Source organism: Trichoderma virens (genome assembly GCF_000170995.1).
Source record: "Trichoderma virens Gv29-8 chromosome Unknown TRIVIscaffold_90, whole genome shotgun sequence".
Lineage (NCBI taxonomy): Eukaryota > Fungi > Ascomycota > Sordariomycetes > Hypocreales > Hypocreaceae > Trichoderma > Trichoderma virens.
The window spans coordinates 1588608-1611535 of NW_014013659.1; the positions used below are offsets into that span (position 1 = coordinate 1588608).

General features: G+C 51.7%; 10 protein-coding genes across 10 annotated transcripts; 6 read left to right on the top strand and 4 right to left on the bottom strand.

Annotated features, from left to right (window-relative positions):
* Positions 1-812: 812 nt before the first annotated feature.
* Positions 813-1772, bottom strand: TRIVIDRAFT_118110 (uncharacterized protein; the record flags this gene model as incomplete). Its single annotated transcript, XM_014095564.1, has 2 exons — positions 813-1425; positions 1486-1772. Coding segments are annotated over 2 exons (900 nt in total), but the record flags the coding sequence as incomplete, so codon positions are not given.
* A 594-nt stretch (positions 1773-2366) lies between these two features.
* On the top strand, positions 2367-2666 carry TRIVIDRAFT_227692 (uncharacterized protein; the record flags this gene model as incomplete). Its single annotated transcript, XM_014095565.1, has 1 exon — positions 2367-2666. The coding sequence occupies one exon, from the start codon at positions 2367-2369 to the stop codon at positions 2664-2666; it is 300 nt and encodes a 99-aa protein (XP_013951040.1).
* Positions 2667-3943: 1277 nt separating this feature from the next.
* Positions 3944-5129, top strand: TRIVIDRAFT_87736 (uncharacterized protein; the record flags this gene model as incomplete). The annotated part of the gene is made up of 4 exons (XM_014095566.1): positions 3944-4046; positions 4231-4307; positions 4420-4716; positions 4796-5129. The coding sequence occupies 4 exons, from the start codon at positions 4032-4034 to the stop codon at positions 4863-4865; spliced, it is 459 nt and encodes a 152-aa protein (XP_013951041.1).
* A 915-nt stretch (positions 5130-6044) lies between these two features.
* On the bottom strand, positions 6045-7118 carry TRIVIDRAFT_65412 (uncharacterized protein; the record flags this gene model as incomplete). Its single annotated transcript, XM_014095567.1, has 1 exon — positions 6045-7118. One exon carries the CDS (start codon positions 7116-7118, stop codon positions 6045-6047), a length of 1074 nt encoding a protein of 357 aa, XP_013951042.1.
* Positions 7119-7732: 614 nt separating this feature from the next.
* TRIVIDRAFT_87732 (uncharacterized protein) lies at positions 7733-8412 on the bottom strand (the record flags this gene model as incomplete). Its single annotated transcript, XM_014095568.1, has 3 exons — positions 7733-7919; positions 7977-8215; positions 8273-8412. 3 exons carry the CDS (start codon positions 8390-8392, stop codon positions 7778-7780), a joined length of 501 nt encoding a protein of 166 aa, XP_013951043.1.
* A 3217-nt stretch (positions 8413-11629) lies between these two features.
* TRIVIDRAFT_40474 (uncharacterized protein) lies at positions 11630-12544 on the top strand (the record flags this gene model as incomplete). Its single annotated transcript, XM_014095569.1, has 1 exon — positions 11630-12544. One exon carries the CDS (start codon positions 11630-11632, stop codon positions 12542-12544), a length of 915 nt encoding a protein of 304 aa, XP_013951044.1.
* A 2889-nt stretch (positions 12545-15433) lies between these two features.
* Positions 15434-17175, top strand: TRIVIDRAFT_80249 (uncharacterized protein; the record flags this gene model as incomplete). The annotated part of the gene is made up of 3 exons (XM_014095570.1): positions 15434-15857; positions 15913-16081; positions 16181-17175. 3 exons carry the CDS (start codon positions 15563-15565, stop codon positions 16911-16913), a joined length of 1197 nt encoding a protein of 398 aa, XP_013951045.1.
* A 77-nt stretch (positions 17176-17252) lies between these two features.
* TRIVIDRAFT_40488 (uncharacterized protein) lies at positions 17253-18806 on the bottom strand (the record flags this gene model as incomplete). Its single annotated transcript, XM_014095571.1, has 1 exon — positions 17253-18806. One exon carries the CDS (start codon positions 18804-18806, stop codon positions 17253-17255), a length of 1554 nt encoding a protein of 517 aa, XP_013951046.1.
* A 702-nt stretch (positions 18807-19508) lies between these two features.
* On the top strand, positions 19509-20137 carry TRIVIDRAFT_40926 (uncharacterized protein; the record flags this gene model as incomplete). Its single annotated transcript, XM_014095572.1, has 2 exons — positions 19509-19541; positions 19619-20137. The coding sequence occupies 2 exons, from the start codon at positions 19509-19511 to the stop codon at positions 20135-20137; spliced, it is 552 nt and encodes a 183-aa protein (XP_013951047.1).
* A 444-nt stretch (positions 20138-20581) lies between these two features.
* TRIVIDRAFT_87728 (uncharacterized protein) lies at positions 20582-22773 on the top strand (the record flags this gene model as incomplete). The annotated part of the gene is made up of 5 exons (XM_014095573.1): positions 20582-20714; positions 20796-20893; positions 20980-21183; positions 21251-22264; positions 22326-22773. The coding sequence occupies 5 exons, from the start codon at positions 20656-20658 to the stop codon at positions 22616-22618; spliced, it is 1668 nt and encodes a 555-aa protein (XP_013951048.1).
* Positions 22774-22928: the final 155 nt, after the last annotated feature.

Below are 22928 nucleotides of genomic sequence, written 5' to 3' on the forward strand. Positions count from 1 at the left end.
TAATGGGATGCTTTGTTTATTTGTTGAACACTGTTGTATGGAGTTGTGCCGTATTATCAACTGGAAATAGAATGGAATAGCACGCGTGCATTACCCATGTCTGCCCGTCCCGAGGAAATGGAACCGCTAAGGTTAATGCTATGCTAGGTGCCTACAAGTTCGACAAGCATCCATGCTTCAGGCATGCACGGTTAGTCAGATCGTCGGCCCCGTAATGGGGGCAAATGCTGGAAGCGCTAGTGAGTTTGTCGAGGCGAAAAATGGCCGTTTTGATGATTGACGCTTACCGACAAAGAAGTGCCTTTCGTGTTGCTGTTGGCAACAATTGAATATTGACGGCAGACAACACACACACACACATCCATCTTTATGACGAATCATTATTAAAAGGTACTGTTCAAGAGCCTTTTTATGCTGGCTAATCGTAATAACCCCTAAACTCTACCCCATCTCCTCAACTCCTATTCTTTTCTACTGTAGCCCCCCTTTCTCTCTCTAGTTTTTTTTCTTCTCTGCAAGCTACCTGAGGTAAGTTCAAATCCATGTCAAACTACTAGGAGTTGACATGTCGTTGTTTCCTTCCATTTCCATAATATCATCTCATAAAATAACCAGAACATACAAAGTCAACTGGTTGGCCTGCTCTGCTCTTTTTTTTTGTGTGTGCGCAACAGTGGTATCATAACTAGTCCTCCTGAGAAGGGCAAAATATTAAAATGATTTTTTAACAGTCCCATGAAGGATAAACAAAACAAAAAAAGTCTGGGTTTATTTTACCCTTGTCGGGGTTCATCCCTATTTTCATCTCCCGAGGCCCTTTCCAGCTCCTCGATGCGTCGCTGGATAGCCTCCTTTTGCGCCATCAGAACCTGGATCTCGCCATCTCGGGCTACGGCAGTATTCTCATCATCGTTATCTGCGACGCTGCTGGTTTCGGTGGTGAAGTCGTAGGCAGGAGGCGGCTCGGCGTCGCGTGCACGGGCTCGTTGGTGCGAGCCAAGTGGCGAGTTGGTGTACATTGGCCCCTGTGTCCTCTGCACAACACCCAGCTCGTGCGACGTGCCACTTGTGCAATGCTTTTTGCTGCGGTCTCGCCTCCATAGATAAATTAAAATAGCCGCTCCAATGGTGAACAAGCCGAATAGCGTCACGCCAACTCCGATTCCAATCTTGGCACTCATTGACAATCCGTGGTCGTCTTCCGGCTGGTCGTCGATATCATCCTCATTTGTCAAGCCGAGGAGCGGCTTATCTTGCTCTCTGAAGAGTGCACGGATGGTATTGACAGCCAGGGTGGCGCTGTAGAGGGTGGTGGTTGAGTTGGTCAAAATATCGTATGTAGCGGCTGTATGGTTGTATATGATGGGGACTGCCAGAACCGTAGGAACATTACGCTTGCAATGCCCATCAGCGTAAGAGTATTCGCTGCGAGAAAAAGGAGTTTAGTATCAAAAGCTATAAAATCAAAAAGCTCGTTCAACGTACGATGAACAACACAATGCTGTGGTGGTTGCCTCATCCTCACTCTGGTCAGTGTTTACCGCAAGAGACACAGTCGTCCATCCATAGGGGCACGTAGCAGGGCTAAACACCCCAGTGCGTCCATCGTAGAACATGCCATCTGGGTAGCAAGACAGAGTAGAAGCACCAGGACGGGGCTCCAGATCCAGATACACAATGGGCTCTGAGACTCCCGCCGGCAGGTCGCTATCATACACGTAGGTCCATGTGCAGCTCAGTGGTCGGTTCCAGTGCGTTGTCATGGGCGGGAAGGGGTTGGCTGTGATATAGGAAGGGGGGGTTCTGGTGACGGAAGCTGCCGTACTTGATGGCAGTGCCGTCGGCGCAGAGCCCGGAACGATAGAGGTGGTCGTGAATGAAGGTGTAGCCGGCGCCGCGAGAGACATAGTGTACTCGGAGACTCCACCGTGATGGGTTAAGGGAGGGTGGTGCGATCGACAAAGCAGACTGGCAGTGTCAGCACCCAGCCGGCAGTGCGTGCCGTAGACGCAGTGATAATTGGCCGTCGAGCGTCGATATCCCAGACCTGCGCATGCACGATTGAAGATCTCGTATCCTTATCGAGGGCGTTGAGAGTTGGCTGGCGGGAGCAGAGGGCAGAGGGCAGATTAGAGGCGCGACAAGGAACCCAGAAGGCGAGGGAGTATCTGGATCGAGACGGCAAAGTGGACAGGGCTGTGCAAGTTGCGCTGCAGGGGCGGGCGAGAAGAGATGAGCCTTGAAATGGTTGTGGTCTGGCGTAACAGTACAGTCTAGAGATGGAGATGGAGATAGTCGGCCCAGCTGAGGAACGACGCGAAGCTTTTTGATCATGAGGCTGCCAAGAAACGGGCAGGATCCGGCAGATGGAGACTGGCGATGACAAGACGTCTCAGCTTTGCTTGCAGCTCTCGCAGGGGCGCTTCCAAGCCGCCATCACCATTGGCGACGGCACGGTTGACTCTGTCCTTCCACCCCCCGTTTTCTGGGGGTCATGGGGAGAGAGAGATTCCACGGCACCAGGTTGGCAAACTGACTTCGTAATGGGCGTTGGCGAAACTGGTGCCGAGACTTTGCCAAGCCGACCGCCATCCAGCGGTGCAGGTCTCGGCGTTGCTTACTTTTTACTTGCGAGAATTGGCACAGAGTCTGGAACTTGCAACTAGCTGTGCCTAGCCTCGGCTGTGAGGAAAAATCGACATAGAAGGAGAACGAGAAAAAGAAAACCAAGGACAAAGACAAAGAGAAGGGGAAAACCCGACCAAGGGAAAAAGAGCGGTCATTGTCGGCCGCGTCGATGGTATTAGTGCCAAGAGAAAAAGCGGCAGTTAGTTGTGGATGTGAGAAATGAAGACACAGACGTGACGAGAAGCACCTGCAACGGAGTTATGAGTGGGGTTTCCAGCCCAAAAAAAAAATGTCGTTGAGGAAAAGCTACATCTTGTGCCTAAAAAAAAAAAGACAACTGAGCGTCCAGTCAACAGCCGTCAAAGAACAGATGGAAAGATGCCGAGGGAGGGCATATCAAGTGATGCAGACAAAGCCAGGGGGGCGGTTTAGGTTGCTTGGAGGATGATGCCAAATTCTCTTGGCGAGCTAATACCTAATACTAGGTTGCTAGTAGCATGCGATTAGCGCTGGGCTGAGGAGAGGTGATAGGATCTACAAAGACAAACATGCTGTCCCAAGGATGCTTTCCAATCTTGGCATCATGGATGGAGTAATGGAGTACTCGTAGTTACGGTGCTCGGTAGCATCTCGTCGACCCACCCGCTCCTCTCATGTCCTTTCATGTCTTCTCATCGTCCAGGCCGGTACCAAGAACAAGATCCGTGTGTCCTTGCCGCGCCTCATCCTGATGGAACTTGTGTGCCATCGAGAGATTTGGTCAATGCGAACACGAGAAAAGCCTTGGCCCGAGGCTCGAGGTGCATTGCATTCCGCACAGTGGTGGTTGTCTGGATAGTACTCGTAGATGCTTGGCCGTGTAACACGCACTTCGCCAACAGGTGCCTATACCGGTGCAGTCATGTCGCGTCCACGGCTGGCCTGAGCACACGAGAAGCCATCGAAGCTTCTAAGCAGAATTCAGTTACACCGGGATGCGGACATCTCACACGAGCTTGTGGACTTTGTTCAGGATGCCCGCTTGAGCTTTCGGGCTCCGCTTTACGGAGTTGGTCCAAAGACGGCGTTAGTACGAACGAACAAGAAGAAACGGAGGCGATCCGGAAATTCTATCTTCCCGTGCAAGACTCATCAGCCACAGTTCAAGTTGAACCTCAGCCACACTAAAAAGATTCTACCGCCACGAAAAAAAAAAGCCGCCCACCGAAAACTTTCACCCGTCGCCAAAGTCACCTGACGTGGAGATCAAAGGGCACGAAAACCCTACTGCCAGAAATTAGTAGTGCCGCATTCCGCCCAACCCTCCCGCCCTTCCCAAACGACTCCATCACGGCCACCACATTCGCTCGTCGATACCCTGCGCGTCGATAGGCGAATCCTTGAATCAACACACAACCGCGATCATGGCTGACGAATACGTACGTTGTCTTTGCTCCTCTCCTCGTCTTCAGGCTCAGGAAATCACCCGGTGGGAGGGAAAGAAATTTGGAGGGTGGAAAAAAAGAGAGAGAATGATGCCCGGCTTTTGCGACAATTGGCTTTGGGGGAAATCTCTTTTGGGGTATCGAAATACAGGCGCTGACGTTTTTTTCTTTGGTACAGAACGCCGAGGAGGCCGCTGAGATCAAGAAGAGAAGAACCTTCCGCAAGTTCTCTTACCGAGGAATCGACCTTGACAAGTACGTTCATTTTCTTCATCCCATATGACGACGGAATCTATCACAATCGCAATTCAACTCGATGGAAACGAGGGATGCTTTGGAGCAATGGCGCTGACATTCAAAACAACAGCCTCCTCGACCTCTCTTCTGACCAGCTCCGAGATGTCGTCCACGCCCGTGCCCGCAGAAGGATCAACCGCGGTCTGAAGCGCCGCCCCATGGGCCTCATCAAGAAGCTCCGAAAGGCCAAGCAGGAGGCCAAGCCCAACGAGAAGCCCGACCTCGTCAAGACTCACCTCCGAGACATGATTGTCGTCCCCGAGATGATTGGAAGCGTCATTGGTATCTACTCCGGCAAGGAGTTCAACCAGGTCGAGATCAAGCCTGAAATGGTTGGCCACTACCTGGGTGAATTCTCTATCTCATAGTACGTCGCCGTGGATTTTTGCCCAACAGAAAAGCGCAACCCCCCTGCTTGATATTTATCTTACTGACACCCTCTACAGCAAGCCTGTCAAGCACGGTCGACCTGGTATCGGTGCCACTCACTCTTCTCGTTTCATTCCCCTCAAATAAGAAGGTTATGGTCTTCGGTGGTTTCTGTATTGACGGACATTTTTGGGCGAAAAGGACTGGTTTTGGTAGACGGAGGAAGCCGCTACCGAAGTTGTTGATGACAATGATTTCTATGATAGTACAATGAGAAACATTGTTCACGCTTCCAACACCGTCATCTCTACTGTGTAGATGCTGCTCATAAGAGTATTGCTATTCCGGCACTATTCCCACCTCTCTAGATCCGTTATAGAAAAGGTTCAGCGGAGCCCAGCCCGCCTTACTAAAATGCAGTGTATAGCCCATCAAAAAGCAACTCCCCTAGGCTAATCAGTTCCTTCAGTACCATATCAGGCGTTATAGGAATTTTAGCCAACAAACAAGCAGTCCTACCAAAACCGCCCATAAGGATATCAAGAGTTATCTAATCACCAGCACCGGTAATCTCCTGCATCTCAGCAAAGCCTTCATCCAGATGCTACCAAAAAAAAAAAAAACATGACTATCTCCAAATCGCCGCAGGTCAGGAAATAAACGCCAGCAGCACTTCATCAGTCAAATTAGTTAGGCTCACTTCCAACGCAGATTAACTACACTACAGTCAATCTTCTCACACAGCAGCACCAGCGCCCTAATACTACTATGCAAGAAGATAGTAATCTCCCTCCATGCAAGTCTCGCTGCTTCTTTACGCCACAGTATACAATACCCTGCGTACATTACATCGCAGAGGAAGTTATCCTAACCGGCAAGCCATTAACCAAAAAAGTTATCCACCCGCAATATTAGTTAGATAAAGGGAGTGACTGTTCAGCACCCCACGTTTGCTATTCGGCATCCCATTCTTAACTTTAAAGCAGCCTGTGTAGTAATGATAGCAGATATTAGAGGAATATATGGATAGTAGCAGACACTAGCGATAGTAACAGATACTCCAGAAACTGTTAAAAAAAAAAAAAAGCAGCAATACTATTCAAAAAGTTATTCCAGCTGCACAGCAGGATTAATAAAAACTTATAATAGCTTTATTTTCCTCTATATTTTCTAACTATAATAGTTGAATAAAGGAATACAATTTGACTGTTATACACTTTTCCTGATTGCTATATCTTGACTCTATATTTGAATAGAGCAGGCTGGGATACCGAGACCTAACCCATTTCCGACGTCTGTGAGATGTTTGTTTGCAATGGGATTGGGTCATCGTATCCTTGTGAGGCACAGCCTCCACCGAGCCATAAATCTGTATCGAAATGGAATAGAAATCTCGGAAGATTCGTCGTCTCTTGGAGTGTCGGAATATGGTGTGACTCCGGCGTCTCTTGGAGTAATCTCAATGTGTGGTTGAGATGATTTAGTCACAACTTTTTTTGGGGTCGTTGTGTCCTCGACGTCTACGCCAATTGCCTGAGAAGGCTCAGGAGCAGCCCCCTGCACATCCTGATGCCTGGGCGAAGAAACTTTGGAAAGCCACTGACCCATGCTGTGCCAAGATGCTTTCAGGTGAGATTTTATGCCCTGGCGGTCGCGGCAAACTGCGCAACTAAACGGATTACCCGCAGGCCGGTTGTAGTTGATAAAGATTTCCTCGCCCCTTCTCACCCTCTTCATGAGCCTGACGGTGATGCGGTGCGGTGGCCCTGAATCGATCCATACTTCAGCATTGGCGCAGCGGGAGCACGCATGATTTATATGACCCGCTAAGGGGTAGATGTGTAGCAGGCTTTTCGGGGGGTTGCAAAATGCGTATTCCTTGACAAAGCTGAAGAATCTCCTGCTCTGGTGAAGTGAGAGGTGTTGCGCTCCCATTGGCATCTCTTTCAAATTGACAAACTTGGACTTGCAGTACAGCTGGTGCATATCTGGGATCGAACACCAGCGTTCGGCCAATGCTGTTCGCCAGATGGCCGCATTGTTCTCTACTGGAGCAGCGCAAGAAAAGACTGGGCTCTCGACTATGATCCTTTGGCCCTCTGGAAAGTCACAGATGGCAAAGACGCCACGTCCGCGAGAACTTCTCGTGTTCCTTATGGAGACGGCGAGCTTATTGACCATGTACGGGCGATAAGGAGCGTTTTCCTCTGTAGTTGCGCGCGCTCCGGTATTGGCGGTGCTATTCTCGGGCTGAACGGCATGAATTATTGGCAGGCCACGATTTTTGAAGTTGATTGTGCCACTCTCAACAGGACGGCTTTGAGTTGTCCTAACCGCCAGATGGGGGTTTTGGGAGTCGCTGGAGGTCGTGCTGCCACTATCTGGATGGAAACGGTCCATTGTGACTGGATGTGGAACGAACGGTTGATAGAGTAAACGGTTGATACTGAGGAGTAAAGCCGAAAAGGGATGAATAACGAGTGCAACAAAATGCTGATAAAAGCTGAATAGCCCAAAGAAGGTCTGTCGTGCAATATATAATGCTTCGATAGTTTGTTGCGCTGTGTTTGAACTTTGTTGCTCGGGCCTTTTTGCGCCTGTGTTTTGAGTTTGTTCTTGAACCTTGATACGCGGTCATGCTTTCTGTTCCTCTGCCTCAAAGTTTAGTTTGATCGGCTGTTGCCGATTGAATTGAGCTATGGATTGATTCTGCAATTTGAACCAAAGGCTGGGATATAGCCTTTTATTGAACCAGCTGTTACAGTATTGAGCCTCTCATCTTGGTATTAAATTTAACTTCTATAATACTTCGAATGTCTGGACGAACAGCGCATCGAGGGAAAGGTATTTGGTCAGAATTGTCAGGGCAGACGGAACAAAGCGAAGAGTGGTGCTTGCTTATATATTAGCAGCAATGTTCATCTTTAGTTCAGCAGCACATGCGCATTGCACCATCTTCACGCAAAGGTAAAACCGGCACCTTGCAACATCACGCATCAAACTAGCCCCAATGTGTTGCAAACTTTGTTCTATAAATTGGATATACTGTAGCACTGCAACTACTCTGCCTTGGCGGCAGCCAGCTTGGCCGCCTTCTTCTCCTCCATCTTCAGGTGCTGTTGTCGGTAGTGCTCCACAACATGATCCATGTTGGCGAGGTGGCCGGCCTGGATGTTTCGCGGGGCGTGGGATTGGAGAGCTCTGTGTCGACTTGGTTAGCCAAGGGAAATAACTCGTCCTCGTGTAAATGAAACGTACTCGGGGTATGAGACGTCGACGAATCGGTGCTTGTTTGAGCCGTTCTCGAACAGGTTTCTGTCATAGCCGGCCTGCTCCATGGCCTTTGTGTGCAGGCTGTTGATGGCCTCCCAGTCCTCGGCCTTTGATCGGTACTTGTTGAGCAGGCTGGAGGGCGTCCAGTTGTCGCTCTCCTCGGGGCGGAACTGGTAGACAAGGATGGTGCCCAAGAAGGCGCCCAGGGCAATCACGGATCCGGACTATAGCCTTCAGTCAGCGTTTTGCGTCTTCGTTCCATGTCGAGCAGTATTCCTAACCCCAAAGGACTCGTTGACCGGAGCAGGCGAGTGGTGGCCGTGGGACTCGGAGGCGTAGGTTCGGGTCGTCCGCTGCAGCTGGCGGGCGGCGCAGACTGCCCTTGATCGTGCGGCGAACATTCTGGCAGCGCAGGTGGTCGTCAATTGGTGATGGTCGTCGCAGAGGTGAAACGGGCGATGAGATTGACCAAGTGAAGTCGTCGCCAGATGTGGGTTGCGGATGACATAATGCTATTTGGGCCAATGAGAGAGGGGCAGCCACTCCCCGCCATTGTCGAGCTCCCTTTCACGTTAGGTACCTCGCCATTGAAATCTACAGTCAAGTACAAGTACCCTAGAACAGCAGTTTTTGGAAAGGATGGCAACATAGCAGCTTGGCACAAGACACTCAGCTCTGAATCTGTCACCAATCATGAATCACTTTCTTCTTGTACTACTCTATTGCATAATTCAGCCAACCAGCTGACGATGAGGAAGCCGCAGTGAGCCATTTTTCCTTCTGCAAGGATGACTTCTTCTACAGCATGACGCGCCTGTTGGGCTATTAATCAAAATTCCGGCTGCATTGAAGAAATCCCATGACGAACCGACGACCGGGGCAGCTGGGCGCTGAGCTTGAAGCTGCACTGTGACCGCATCAGAGACAGCGCTAGAGCCTTTATTTGTCCAACCGACACATCCAGGTCTTGACAGTGTGACTGTTGCTGCCCCCTAGTGGCGTTGGACCGTCCACCAAGTTGCAGACCGGTTCGTCTATATGCCTCTTTGCAATTGGGTGTTTACGACATGGATGTTGCCCAAAGCTCAAGTTGCTACCTAAGATGGGAGGTTGGGAGATTGGGCTGTTGGGAAATGACTGCTAATTTGTATTTGACAAAGATGATGGACGGTGTAATCGAGGATTCCATCAGCCGTGAAACCCTGAGGACGACGTCTGGTTCATACTACATGTATAAGTATAAGCACCTATTATGTGCCTTGAATTAGAGTTAAGCAGGGAAGTGATTTCTGTCACTGTTTTTTCTCCTTTTAGAGGACTTGTGTAAGCTTGGATCGTGTTTGCCATGTAATGTCCCGTCCGCCCCCTGCTTTGCCTCTAGCTGCATGAGCCTTTGGTGATTACGGCGCTTTTCAGCCTCTCGCCTGAAGCTGAGGCGGTTATCATATGCATCAGCACGGATGCTGCCACGACGGGAGTAGCGCGTTCTGCTGCTGGAAATAAGAATCAATTGGAAACAAATGTATTTGATGGATTCCATTGTTGGGTACTGGAGTAGTACTTGGGCAGACTTGGCATTCGGGCAATAAAGGCACGGTTATTGGCCCTGCTGATATCACCTGAGGTACATGCGCCGTACTTGCGAGCTCCATCATTCGGAGGCACAACTGATGAATTGATTGAGAGCCACCAGCCACAGGGGTCAATTGGAATCTATCAGAACATTAAAGGTACTACCGATGAGACTTAGAAGCACCTTTGGCCGGTAGAGGTAATTCGTACCTCTTTTGACGTAGCTACTAGGTACCTAGGTACAGATGCAACAGCCCTTAGTAAACACAGGTAGAAATGAAGCTATCTTATCGCTGACTGCCAAGTTGACAGCTTGAGGCGAAAAGGGGAAAGGACGGCGAGATCCTGCCCTTGTCCAATTCCGCCTCTTACACCTTGCATAGCTCCGACTAGCACAATTGATCTTGCAGCCACCTGAAGGCTCCGGTCCTGTCCTGTGCTTGTGCGAGTCCATTGAAGGGATCCGACGTCGCAGGTCAGCATCCGCTTCACAATCACAGTCGCAATCACCACCGCCCGCTCGCTAACGGCGGAAGACCCCTAAAAATCAAGACGAGAGGGCACGAAGCAAAGCCATCTCGGCCGGCCTACCCAAGGCATCGTGGTGCCCGTCGAGAAGGCGTCCAAAGAAGCTGTCGTCTCCGCCCCCCTGTGCAGGCACATGCATAGTACACGCACCAAGGGTGATCTGTGGGGGGGAAAACCAACACGAGTTCCACCTCGGTGAGAGCTCTAGACGATGCTATAGGCTGTTATTCGAAGGCCTGCGTTGGGTTCATTTGCCTTTGCTGGGGTTATATGCAGACGGCCTGTTCTGTGGTTTGTTGTTTGTGAGATTTCCGAATTCCGGGGGCTAGCTCTGGCTCACTTGCCTCGAGGCTACGGGATACTGACACCACCATCTGCCGCTCTACTGCTGATCGATGTGACGTCTCGTTTGACCGACCCGAGGATTTCTCGCAAACACTGCGAGTGAATTCCGAGCTCATGGGCCAGGGTTATGCCCCATAACATGGCTGCTCAGGCGCAAACCCTGAAGCGGCGTGCTAACCGTGCTGTCGGGTTTGCAGGCGACAACACCCCGGGCAATGTTATCAGCTTCCTCGCTATTTGTATTCACTTTCGAGCTCGTCTTTGGCCTAGCACAGCAGTCAACTGGTAGCTGCATATGCTACCCACAGCGGAGACGCACGGTACAAGCGTTGCCACTGGGATATGCGTGGATGAGAGAGGCGCGAGGGGGCCATGATATGGCTTCTCGCAACTTCATACCCGGACTCTTGCGCCATGACAGATGCCATCATCAGCAATGTCCGGAAAGCTGCAGCACGTAGGACCCCCGGGCAAGAAGCTCTACCAATCCCAGGGCGCCGGTAGGACTTCTATTGTCACGCAAACGTGCGGTGCCCTTGACCACTGCACCTTGCCGAGTCGCCTTCATCGGAAGCAAGCTAAACTCTGTTCCTGCATGGGTAACACACAGTCGGGTCGCAGCTCCGTAATCATCAGTGATGTGTCACATATATTCGGGCCTCTATCCTTGGATGAGATGATGTGATGTATGCGATTCAAGCCCGAGTATAATATGTGGATGCCATCCTGTGTCTCCAACGCCCCCCTATCAACCTTGGACTGACTCTCTCTTCCGAGCGACCAACCAGCGTCCCAGAGGGCCCTCCCCTTTCCGCTTGTTTCTCTCTGAGCATCTTATCGCGACATTGACTGGCTTACTGGAAGTCAGCCGTGATCAACGGCCGCTGGCACGGCACGGCACGGCACGGCGCGAGCCACTCAGTTACCAAAGGCTTGATAGAAAAGAGATTTGCTTCAATCACTGTCCATTTTTACCCATATCTTGGGGGTTCCGCCATCTGCGGGAAGCGCAGTCCAGCATGGCATCTCTAACTCTGCCTGCAAGCAGCCCTGGGGCTTCCTCGTCAATACTTGCGCCGTTTCCTAGCTCTGTCCACGCGTGGATCATTTCTCCCCTAAGCTCAGGCGAGATGGGCTCCTTTTATGATGTTATTCGCCGATGCAACAAGTTTGAAGAGGCAAAGAGCGCTGTCATGTGGGAGTTTGCCATTTTGGACAACTCGGTTCCAGTTGGATATATGCTTCCTGAGCATGTAGCCGAGATGAGATGGGAAAATACAAGCTTCAACATCTCCAAGTCCAAACGAAGGATACATCTAGACCCAGTTGTTCAGCAAGGCGATGACGTTGTCGAGATATGCCGCCGTGAATTTATAGCGCTATGCGAGAAAAATGTCGACAACCTCAATGGCTGCTTTAGAAAGTGGCTCAAGAAAAGGTCAGACTTTCACCCCATCCGCGGTCTTGATGCAAAACTGGCTGGGTTGGTGATCCCTTCGCCTGCCAGAGGAATCTTTGGCATCGTCACGACGGGTGTTCACATGAACATGTTCACCGTGAGAAACGGCAGGATCCACGTGTGGGTTTCGAAGCGCTCTCAAAACGTCACATATGCTAGAAAACTCGACCAACTAGTTGCGGGAGCAATGGACCCAGCAGACAAGATGCAGCCTCTGATGACGCTGAAGCGTGAAGCCATGGAAGAAGCAGGGCTCGTGGTCAACACTGCCACGAAGATGGTGACTTGGAACAATGCCCATGTCGGCAAAGTCACTTCCGAATCGATGATTTCATTCTATGACCAGAAGGACCATATTGCTGGCAGTGAAGAGGGCCATGTTGAGCCAGGGATCCGTTACACCTATGACCTGGAGGTTGGCCCTGATTTTGTCCCATATCCTCAGGAACCAGAATCTATCGACGGGTTTATTCTGAAACCCGTGGAAGAAGTGAGGAGGGACTTGAAGAATGCCGAGTGGAAGCCGAATTGTGGACTCGTTATGCTGGATTTTTTACTCCGGAAGGGAGAGATTAGGGAGGGAGATGATGAGAACTTCGGACTGTTGCGGCGCGGCCTCGCCAGGAAATTGCCATTTTACAACCTGTGAATCTTTTGATTGAGATGTGTTGGTCATGTCCTGGGGGCTGGACTCGGTGGTGCCTTTTGAGATTGAGAAATATGTTATAGGCGATTTGACTTTTGAAGGTATTTCGCGACCCTTTTGGTTGTTGGTGCTTACTGGTCCGGCATATTTTAAATGCGCAGGTTCTGGCTCGCTGCTGACTCTCTAATAGTAATGAAGCTTCTCTTTGGTCTTTGCAAGCTGGATACAAGTTGTTCCACCTCGGCGATTTATGCATGGGCTGACGTTGGTACTAGGGAGTGACCGAAGTAACGAGTGAGGCGGTTAATAAACGTCTGCAAATGAAGAAATGTAGATGGGAGCGTTCACCGAGCCGTGGCAGAACAAATTATGCTTGGCTTACAAAGGTTTGACGGAGCACAGGATGAGTGAGTGCGTCAGTAATAGCGGAGCAGTGAAATTGGACGCGGCACGATATTAACAGCAATTCGGTTTACTGATCGTCAACTACTTTCTACAAGCTTGATTTGTTTGCACCCATGAGCCCTGTTATGGACACCTGCCCTGATGGTCTGATGGCCATTGATAGATGGTGCATCATCACCCTTGGAGGAATGGCCAGACGAGTGATGCAATTCTGAATGGATCCTCTCACTTTCACTGCCGGAGGGTATCCATCCATCTTATCGCGAGGATGGAGAAATTGTGGACATTCGGGATTTTTTTTTTGTAACATCTGACAGCAGATGCGGGACCTGGAGCAAGGGAATGAGCTTTGGGGGACCAAAACGCAATGCGACCTTGTCTTTTGTTTCCTTTGCCAAGTACACAGAGGCGTGTTTTCTCTTCTGTTCGAATGAATGAGGAGAACACAATGCTGCAGAGCCAGAAGAACCTGGACGACTAGCTTTTCCTTTTTTTCCCCTTCCCTTTCTCTCCGTTATTCCTATTTTTCTCTTTTTTGGGTGGGTGGCTGTCAGGCCAAGGCACATTTCCCATAGTCGGGGGCACTAGATGGAGATAACGCCTCAGCCGCTGGTTGATCTTTAGCTAGTATTTTCTTGTGTCTGTTGCATCTGGCTTTATCTCTGAACTAGCTGCTTAATACTATTGGCACTAGCATTGCAAACCATTTGGCCGGCGCAAAATGGAGAAGATTGTGGGAGGAGAGAGAGGGCGGGAGACGATAGCCAGTATCGTCTCGTCTCGTGCCGTGGCTCAGCCTTGCAACTGGGGTCTGGCTGTCTTTGATTTGATTTTGACTAGCTGGTTGATGTGGCTGTTACCTTGGTTAGTGCATGGATGTGGTGTTTTGTGCAAGGTGCATTCTTGGGCATCGAGGCAGACTGGGATCATGCATCTAAGGAGGATTGCTAGTGGGAAAAGGGCTCATGGCGGAGAGACTCGGGAAGAGGGATATGGCGATGAAATTCAGAGGAGAACAAGCTGGATGAATATTTTTGCCTCTTTTCATTAAGAGGTTGTCAAGGCCATGAAGACGATAATTCATTCTGTTGAGCTGCTTCGACGAGCACAAAGTCGAACAGCGTCATACAAGAGGCGCAACAATCGGTCGGCGATTCTGGACAAGGATGCGAGCACAAAGCACAAGCAAGGACTAACACGCACACACACACACCAACACACGGGCTGAAATTGCCCTGCTTTTTCTTGCCTCTTGCTGTGCTGCGCCTAAAAAAAGCAGCATCCTGCACCCTGATTTCCCTACTTTTCCCTATTTTTTCTCCGGATATATTATCCTGCGAGTGGTCTTAGTGGTATGTAGGGAGAGGGGCGTGGCTCGGCTGCAGCGTCGCACTGCGTCCAGCCGCAGTTGATGGCTTGACAGGGGGGTTGTTGGGCCTGATTTTCGAACGATGCGCGTTATTGATTTTGGGGGAGAGTAGAGAGGAAGAGACGGGAGCTGGAGAGGGAGAAAGAGAGCGTGGCGAGTTGTGTGTGTACGAGTAAGTAGCTGAGACGGAAGCATGTCGTGTCAAGTCAATAGTTGCCCATGCTATCTACACTCTTGCGCAACTTTGCATCAAGCAGACAGCTGAGCAAAAAGGACGAGATTGCCGTGGCCCATGTCTCCCTTGTCCAAAAAGCCTCGTGCTTATTATTCCTTTGCAGTAGTTTCGCAGTCTGCTTGCACAGTACATTAGTGACAAATATGCAATGCATGTACAACAAAACACGCCTCTAGACTCTCCAGTCGTCGTACCGCTCGCTATTTTCCTTGCAAGCAACATGATCTTTTTTTTCTTCTTCTCCTCACTTGTTTCTTCCCATTCCTTCAGCTCATCAAACCACGGGATCCACCGCGGCGAATGAGATACGGCTGCCATCCGGGGCTGAAGGCGACTAGCAGTTTTTTAAGCATAGTTTCGTTTTGCCTCTATTCCCATGGGCTGCGGGTGGCTCGCGGCTAGGCTGCTCTTGGATGGGCCGGCGGCACGGACTAAGACAAGGGAAGGGCCAGTTCAGTTTTCGGGGCTGGGTAGCTGGGTAGCTTGGGGAATATGGGATTTTGCCTTGTCGTATTCTGGGTCTGTTCTTCTGCGGGAACGGTGTAAGTGCGTGGTGCGAGTTGCGAAGAGCCGCAATGGGGGAGGGGAGGGCTGGTTGGCGGGCAGCGAGTCTTTTCCCCCCAGGGTTTTTACTTCTTTTGTTTTCCTTTTATTCTGACCGTTTCAGCATCTTTTCCCTCTTTTCCTTCCTTTTGGGTAGATAGTCAGGGCAGAACATCTTGACGGCTGTATACGTGTAGTCGATCCTTGTTTCTTGGTGGCTTTCTCTCCCCACCTCTCTCTGTCGTTGTGCTGCCACTACTACTACTATACTTGTCGAGCTGAGTCACTGTGTCTGAGGCTCCTCTGTCTCTCTTCAGCCTTCGTTATCATTCGTCTTTCGCTGAGTTCTGGAGTAGAATAGACGCGATAAAAACGAGAGCCTAGTTTCACATCCATAAGCATCGCATCTACCAACGACGAAAACATCTCTCTTCAAAACCACTTACACGCATCACTCTCACCCGCGCCAATGCATTACAGCCCAGCAACTCTCCTCCTCTTGGGAGCAGTTGCCTCCACCGTTCAAGCTCAAGCCGGCAACGACAACAAGCCGGTGCCCAAATCAGGTCTCCAGGAATCATGGGCATCACCAGCCAAAGAAACCGTCACCGCCGAACATGATGGTGAACAGCAGCTTGCCCTGGGATGGTCTCCAAAGCCGACACAGGCGCCCAAGCCTTTGCTGGGCCGCATGATGATTCCTCGAGCAGATGATTTCACGATTGGACCGCAGACCTGCGGGTTCGTTCCTGGGACTACTGGCAGTGAGTTGGTTTTTTTGTCTTGAGAGTTGAGTTTGGGATACTGACGGGCTGGCAGACTCATTCACTTGCATATCGGTTGGATATACATGCACGCCGCAAGCCGGCTTCGTCGGATGCTGCGAGCCCAACAGCTCATGCAGTCTCATCAAGACGACGTGTATCGACTACAAGGCGTCCCTGGCCGGCGGTTGCAACCTCCCCTCGGACTATCACTCTCTCTGCTGGTAAGCTTCTTCCTCTCCTCTCCTCTCTACCCAAACTCGCCCTCTTTTAATTTTCGGCGTGAATTCTCAACTAACATGATCCCCTTTTCCTTCTACCAGTGGCACATCCGCAAAAGGCTCCTGCTACACCTGGGTCGTCTCTACATCCGCATCGAGCGACTCCTCGGCTAGTCTGTATACCCTCTTCGATTGCTCTCCTCAGGCCGGCAGAGGCACGCTCCTGACTGTCGATCCGGGCTGGTCGTTGACACACAGCTTCGGCTCCACGACGACGACGACCTCTGCAGCGACCTCCACGACGACATCGACAACCCCTACCCCCGAGCCCACCAAGGGCAGCAGCACCAACGTAGGCGCCATCGCCGGAGGCACAGTCGGAGGCGTCGCAGCCCTCGGCCTCGTTGGCCTGGCCATTTTCCTCTTCATGCGCCGTTACCACCCGCGCAATGCTCCTCCCAACGCCACCCTGGGCCCGGCCCCTCAAGGACAGAACCCGCCTGCTGGGCCGGTCTATCCCTCGGGCGTGCCGGCTGGATATGCCGGCGGATATGCGCCCGTGCCGATGCAGTCGCCGCCGCAGGGCTACGATCCTCACATGAGCCAGTACGGCCAGCAAGGTGTCTATCCGCAGCAGTACCAGGGACAGTATCCTCAGCAGCAGTACAACTATCCCGTCCAGACGAGCACGTCGCCAGTCTACACGACTCCTTCTCCCGGCGCGTTCAAGGAGGGCGATATGTCTCCTCAGCAGCAGGCGCCCCCGACTGAACTGGCTGCGGTAAACCCTGTTGGAGCAGAGAACAACAGAGCGGAGCTGGGTACAGGTAATTAGATGCGGATTTCCGGGTTTGAGGTAGATTGAGCGTTATTTTCCTGGTATGGGTGGGAATGTGCAAGCCAATGTCAGTCAGTCTTTTTTTTTCAGCTGAGCTCTTGGATGAACGTGGTTTGAGATGAAATAATGAAACGGTTCGGGACATAATGAGGGACAATGCTTTCAGAATGGGTCTGTTTTCTTTTGCTATCCTTTCTGAAGCATAGGGTATATAATTATGATATCTCCATACATGTAAATCAATATTACGAATAAATCCACTTTCGCGCCTTGGTACTTCTCATGTGACAGTCTTGATGAACCATCTTGTTTTCTCATGACAATGTGGTTACAGCTTTACTCTTTGGTGGCCTTATCCCAAAATTGCGACCAGTTGACAACAGTATTACTCACACGAGCCTCTTCAGCGGCAAAGACCATTGCGTGGCTGCGAATCACTTCTTCCAGAGTGCAGCCGACGAACTCGTTCTGAGCCTTTTCGGCCTCCCATCCATGGTTCTTGACACGATCACAGGCTAGGACAAACTGTCTTGTAAGGCCTAAATCGCCGCCGCCGTGGCCCTTGTGCTCCATATGGGGCGTGTAGACAGTGGTCTTTTTGGTGGCGAAGTCTTCCACGATAATCTTTTCAGAATCGGTGTAAATCTCGCCATGTTCACCGTAGAAGTAGGAGAAGCGATAGCACTGCTTCTTGGTCTGAGCCACCATCTGGATGGTAACGCGCTTGGCGGGCTTGACAGACTCGGGCCACGTAATGGTGACAAACTGGTCGTCGCACACGTTGTTGTCTGCTTCAAAGACGCATCGGCCGAACCAATTGCGTGAGCTGACTTCATCCTTGGGTGTTGACTCGTCCCAGTCGTCCTCCAGAACCTTGGTGATTGCCGTTTTGCGCTCGTCAATGGTTTTAAAATCTTCAATGTCATGAACGACGGTGGTGACGGGCCAATCTGTGTTGCCAGTGCCAACTCCCTCGCAGTTGGCACTCAGATATACATTCTTGGCGGAGTACTTGCAGCCAGAGTCACCAAGGGGGCAAGTCATGCAGTTGGTGGCTGATCCGGCGGCGGCAGGCTTGCGACTCTTTTTGAAGTACTGCAATCCTCCAGTGGAGGAGACAAAGTCGGGAAGATGAGGCTCGCCCTCTCCAGCCTTGTCCGGAGAGCAGAGCAACCACAGGATGAGGTCGACATCGTGACAGCACTTGGTCAGCAGCGATGGCCCCGAAGTGGCTGAATTTCTCCAGTTGCCTCGCACGTAGGAGTGTGTAAAGTGCCACCAGCCAACGGGCTCTGTGTGAACGACGCTGTTGATGTCGCCAATAACTTTATCCTCAACCAGCAGTTTCCGCAGCATCATGTTGTGAGGGCTATATCTCAGGACGTGGCCGATCGAGAAGATCTTGGAGTTCATCAGAGGCTTGAGAGACTTGTATATGTCGAGACAGTCGTCTAGAGATGGTGCAAGCGGCTTCTCGCACATGATATGGAGGCCCAGGGGTGCCAAACCAACGACAACCTCTCGGTGCATCTGGTCCTGGACGCAGACAAAAGCTCCGTCAACGCCCTTGGGAACATTGCTCTCCCCGTTGGCAACTCGCTGGCGTCGCTTCTGCTCGTATTCGACAAACTCGCGCCAGTCCAGGAACATCTGGCCTTCGCTAGGACTGTTGTCCCCCCAGATGTGATGCTTTCCAAGCGTCTCCCGCCTATACTTGTCGGGATCAGCCACGGCCGCAACAACGCCGTTGCTGGCTATATCGATGCCCCTGGCATAGCCGATTCCTCGGGCACCAGCACCGATGATGATGAAGCGAGGCGGATCTTCCGACATTTCGGGCCTCGGGAGGGGCTTCACATGGGGGTCACTGGAAACCGTGAGCGACGCCATGGTGACGGTAGATTTGAGACAAGGTTAGAACGTCGGGCTCCAAGTCACTTTGAAATTGGGACTTTGCCTGCTGTTGATAAAAGGAGTCGTCGTCAATGAATGATTCGGATCTGTCTTGTTATATAGTCTTGGCCCAAAGTTGCTAGCCAGGGACGCCGTCAACAGCCCAACTGGGGTCGTCCAATCAGCTTCGAGCCGATTCAAAACAGTGGCTCGACGGCATCTCAGCAATTGGACGAGAGAATGTGCAACGTTCCAGTGCTAGAACCACTAGCAATGAGGGGGAAGCATCATCAATGGCGGTGCTTATCGTTTGCGTGGCCATGCTTGAGTGGGGGGAGGGGAAGATTCGATGTCTGGTGATAGACACCCGATGGAGAGCCGGGGGCGCCACATGGCTGCAGTTAGCTCCCTGGATCGCTAAATGAGGCCCCTAAACAGGTAACAGCCGGCGCTGTAGTCGCTGTAGGGCGAAAAGCTTGACCTAGAGCCTCTGCGATTCCGGTGCTTCTAGCCGGGATCAACCAAACCAGAGGCATCGACCAAAGCGTCTCCCAACATAGCGTCGATTCAACTCTTTTCCTTTTTGTCGTCTTCTCCGCCAGCCGTTATTAGGCAATTCTCGTACTCGACCAAAACTTGCCGTGAGGTTACATCCGATCGGCCAGAATGCCGGTTTCCGAATCTAGTCATGCCTCGGCAATGGACGACGCCTTGGTCTGGATCGACTGCGAGGTGAGATATGACGTTGAATCCTGCTGTTCACCTGACTTTTTGCTATTTACTAAAACTCGACCGTTGTGTACTCGTAGATGACGGGCTTGAACCCCGACACCGAGGAGATTCTAGAAATCTACTGCATCCTGACGACGGGAAACCTCGATATCATCGACCCCGAGGGCTTCCACGCCGTCATCCACTGGCCGGCCTCTCGCCTGGACCAGATGGACGAGTGGTGCACAAACACACACGGCAAATCAGGCCTGACGGCTGCCGTGATAGCTTCAGACACCACGCCGGCCCAGGCAGCCGAGGGCCTGTACCGCTACATCACCAAGTTCATCCCCAAGCCGCGCACCGCATTGCTGGCCGGCAACAGTGTGCATGCCGACAGGGCGTTTCTGCGAAAAGAGCCGTACGGCAAGGTCATGGAGCACCTGCACTACCGCATCCTGGACGTGAGCTCGATCAAGGAGGCTGCTCGACGGTGGAGTCCGCAGCTTCTTTCACGGGCGCCGGCTAAGAAGGGGAGCCACAAGGCTAGGGACGACATCCTGGAGAGCATCGACGAGGCCCGGTATTATAGGGAGGCCATCTTTGGGGCGTCATAGAACCGAAAAGAAAAGAAAGAAGAAGAAAAACCTGTTTGCTGATGCAAGCTATTGCGATGCCATCCATCCCATTGAGATTGAGCTCTGTACAGTAACAGCTGCCCAAGCACCAATTGCGCGTCTTTGATGTCATTGTTGGTCGAGAGCTGCGCTTTCGTTGGACCAGGCCGCGACTTTGACCGCCATGAGGCAACAGCTGCAGCTCCGTCGGAATTGGGATTTGCATTGGGGATTCGGGCTTATCCGCACTGTAGAGCCCTGCTAAAATGCCGCTACCATCACAGTGCCAAATGACCCCACGCCAGCACGGCTTGCCCCTCCATCGCTTGTCAAGATGCCCAATCCCCACCACCAGCTCCTTGAAGCTTCCCCTCATCGCCCCTTAAAGCTTCGACGTCCCCTATTATTCCCGCTCGCTGGGCTTCCTAGGAGATTGCGGGCAATAAAAAGCTCTCCGTAGCCGTTGCTTTCCATTCTCTATTCCAATTCACAGATTCACACCATATCAAAACTCCACCATGAGCGTCAGCGTCCAGACCGTCGAGTTCGAGCCCTTCCAGGACCAGAAGCCCGGAACGTGCGTCACAGCTTGCTGCCCCGCCATCGTCTTTTACACGGATTGAATTGAATTGCTGACATTGGCTTGCCAAACCACCAGTTCTGGCCTGCGAAAGAAGGTCGTCGTCTTCCAGAAGCCGCACTACAGCGAGGCCTTTGTTGCCAGCATCCTCCTGTCCATCCCCGAAGGCGCTGAGGGTACGAACCGTCTATACTCTGTGCTCTGCTTGATCTGGTACAAGAGGCCGTCAAGAGGCCAAGCTAATGCCCCTCCGTCTCTCCAGGCGCTTTCCTCGTCATTGGTGGCGATGGCCGATTCTGGAACCCCGAGGTTATCCAGCTGATTGCCAAGATCAGTGCCGCATATGGCGTCAAGAAGCTTCTCATCGGCCAGAACGGAATTCTGTCCACGCCCGCAGCCAGCCATGTCATTCGCCTTCGCAAGGCCACTGGTGGTATTCTGCTCACAGCGAGCCACAACCCGGGCGGTAAGTCCCTCAAACTTGTCAGACTGAACACAGAGATGAGTTGCTGACGACGATATTACTCAACTAGGCCCCAAGAACGACTTCGGCATCAAGTACAACCTGGCTAACGGTGGTCCCGCTCCCGAATCCGTCACCAACAAAATCTACGAGACGTCCAAGACCTTGACGTCGTACAAGATCGCTTCCATCCCCGACATCGACATCTCCACCATTGGCACCACGACCTATGGCCCCCTCGAGGTCGAGATCATTGACAGCACCGCCGACTACGTCACCATGCTCAAGGATATCTTTGACTTTGACACCATCAAGAAGTTCTTCTCCTCCCACCCCGACTTCAAGGTCCTGTTTGACGGCCTACACGGAGTCACTGGCCCCTACGGAACGGCCATCTTTGAGAAGGAGCTTGGGCTCACTGGCGCCACCCAGAACTGCGTGCCCAGCCCCGACTTCAACGGTGGACACCCCGACCCCAACCTCACCTACGCCCACTCCCTGGTCGAGGTTGTCGACAAGAACGAAATTCCCTTTGGCGCTGCCTCCGATGGTGATGGTGACCGGAACATGATTTACGGTGCCAACGCCTTTGTCTCTCCCGGAGATTCCCTCGCCATCATTGCCCACCACGCCAAGCTCATCCCCTACTTCCAGAAGAACGGCGTTAACGGCCTTGCTCGATCCATGCCCACCAGCGGCGCCGTCGACCTGGTTGCCAAGGCACAGGGCCTCACCAGCTACGAGGTCCCCACCGGCTGGAAGTTCTTCTGCGCCCTCTTCGATGCTAAGAAGCTGTCCATCTGTGGCGAGGAGAGTTTCGGAACTGGCAGCGACCACATCCGTGAGAAGGATGGTCTGTGGGCCATTGTCGCCTGGTTGAACATCATCGCCGCTCTTGGCGTCCAGAACCCCGATGTCACCCCTTCCATCAAGCAGATCCAGAAGGACTTCTGGACACAGTACGGACGCACCTTTTTCACCAGATACGACTACGAAGATGTCGACTCTGAGGGTGCCAACAAGGTTGTTGGCGAGCTCCAGGCTCTGGTTGCCGACCCCAACTTTGTGGGCAGCACCATTGGCGGTAAGCATTTACTCTTCACAAAGAAAATAGCAGCAGTATCAGAACTAACTCAGTCGAACAGAGCGCACCGTCACCAAGGCTGGCAACTTCTCCTACACCGACCTGGATGGCTCAGTCTCTTCCAACCAGGGACTGTACGCCGGCTTCTCTTCTGGCAGCCGCATTGTCGTCCGTCTCTCCGGTACTGGCTCATCTGGCGCCACCATCCGCCTGTACATTGAGCAGCACACCAGCGATCCTTCCAAGTACGATCTTGATGCTCAAGACTTCTTGAAGGACGAGGTCAAGTTTGCTACTGAGCTATTGAAGTTCAAGGAGCACATTGGCCGTGACGAGCCCGATGTCAAGACCTAAACATCTGATGTCTGATGAATCCTCATTATTATTTAATTTGAAGCGTAGTGTTTGAATGGGAGGGTGGGATTAAAACCGCATGAGATTATGCCCAGCAATAGTTAGCTGTATTAAAAGCAATGAAATTACAAAAATTTGATGTTAATTTTTTTTCGAAGTCCGTCAAACCATTATCAACAACAATAACATGGGCTAGCCAACCCGACATGTCCTGTTCAAATAAGCTGTGATGTCGCGTATTGAAAATCCATGAAATGAAAATAAAAACATAAACAATTCAAAACAAAATTCCTCGTAAAAGGCAGTCGTC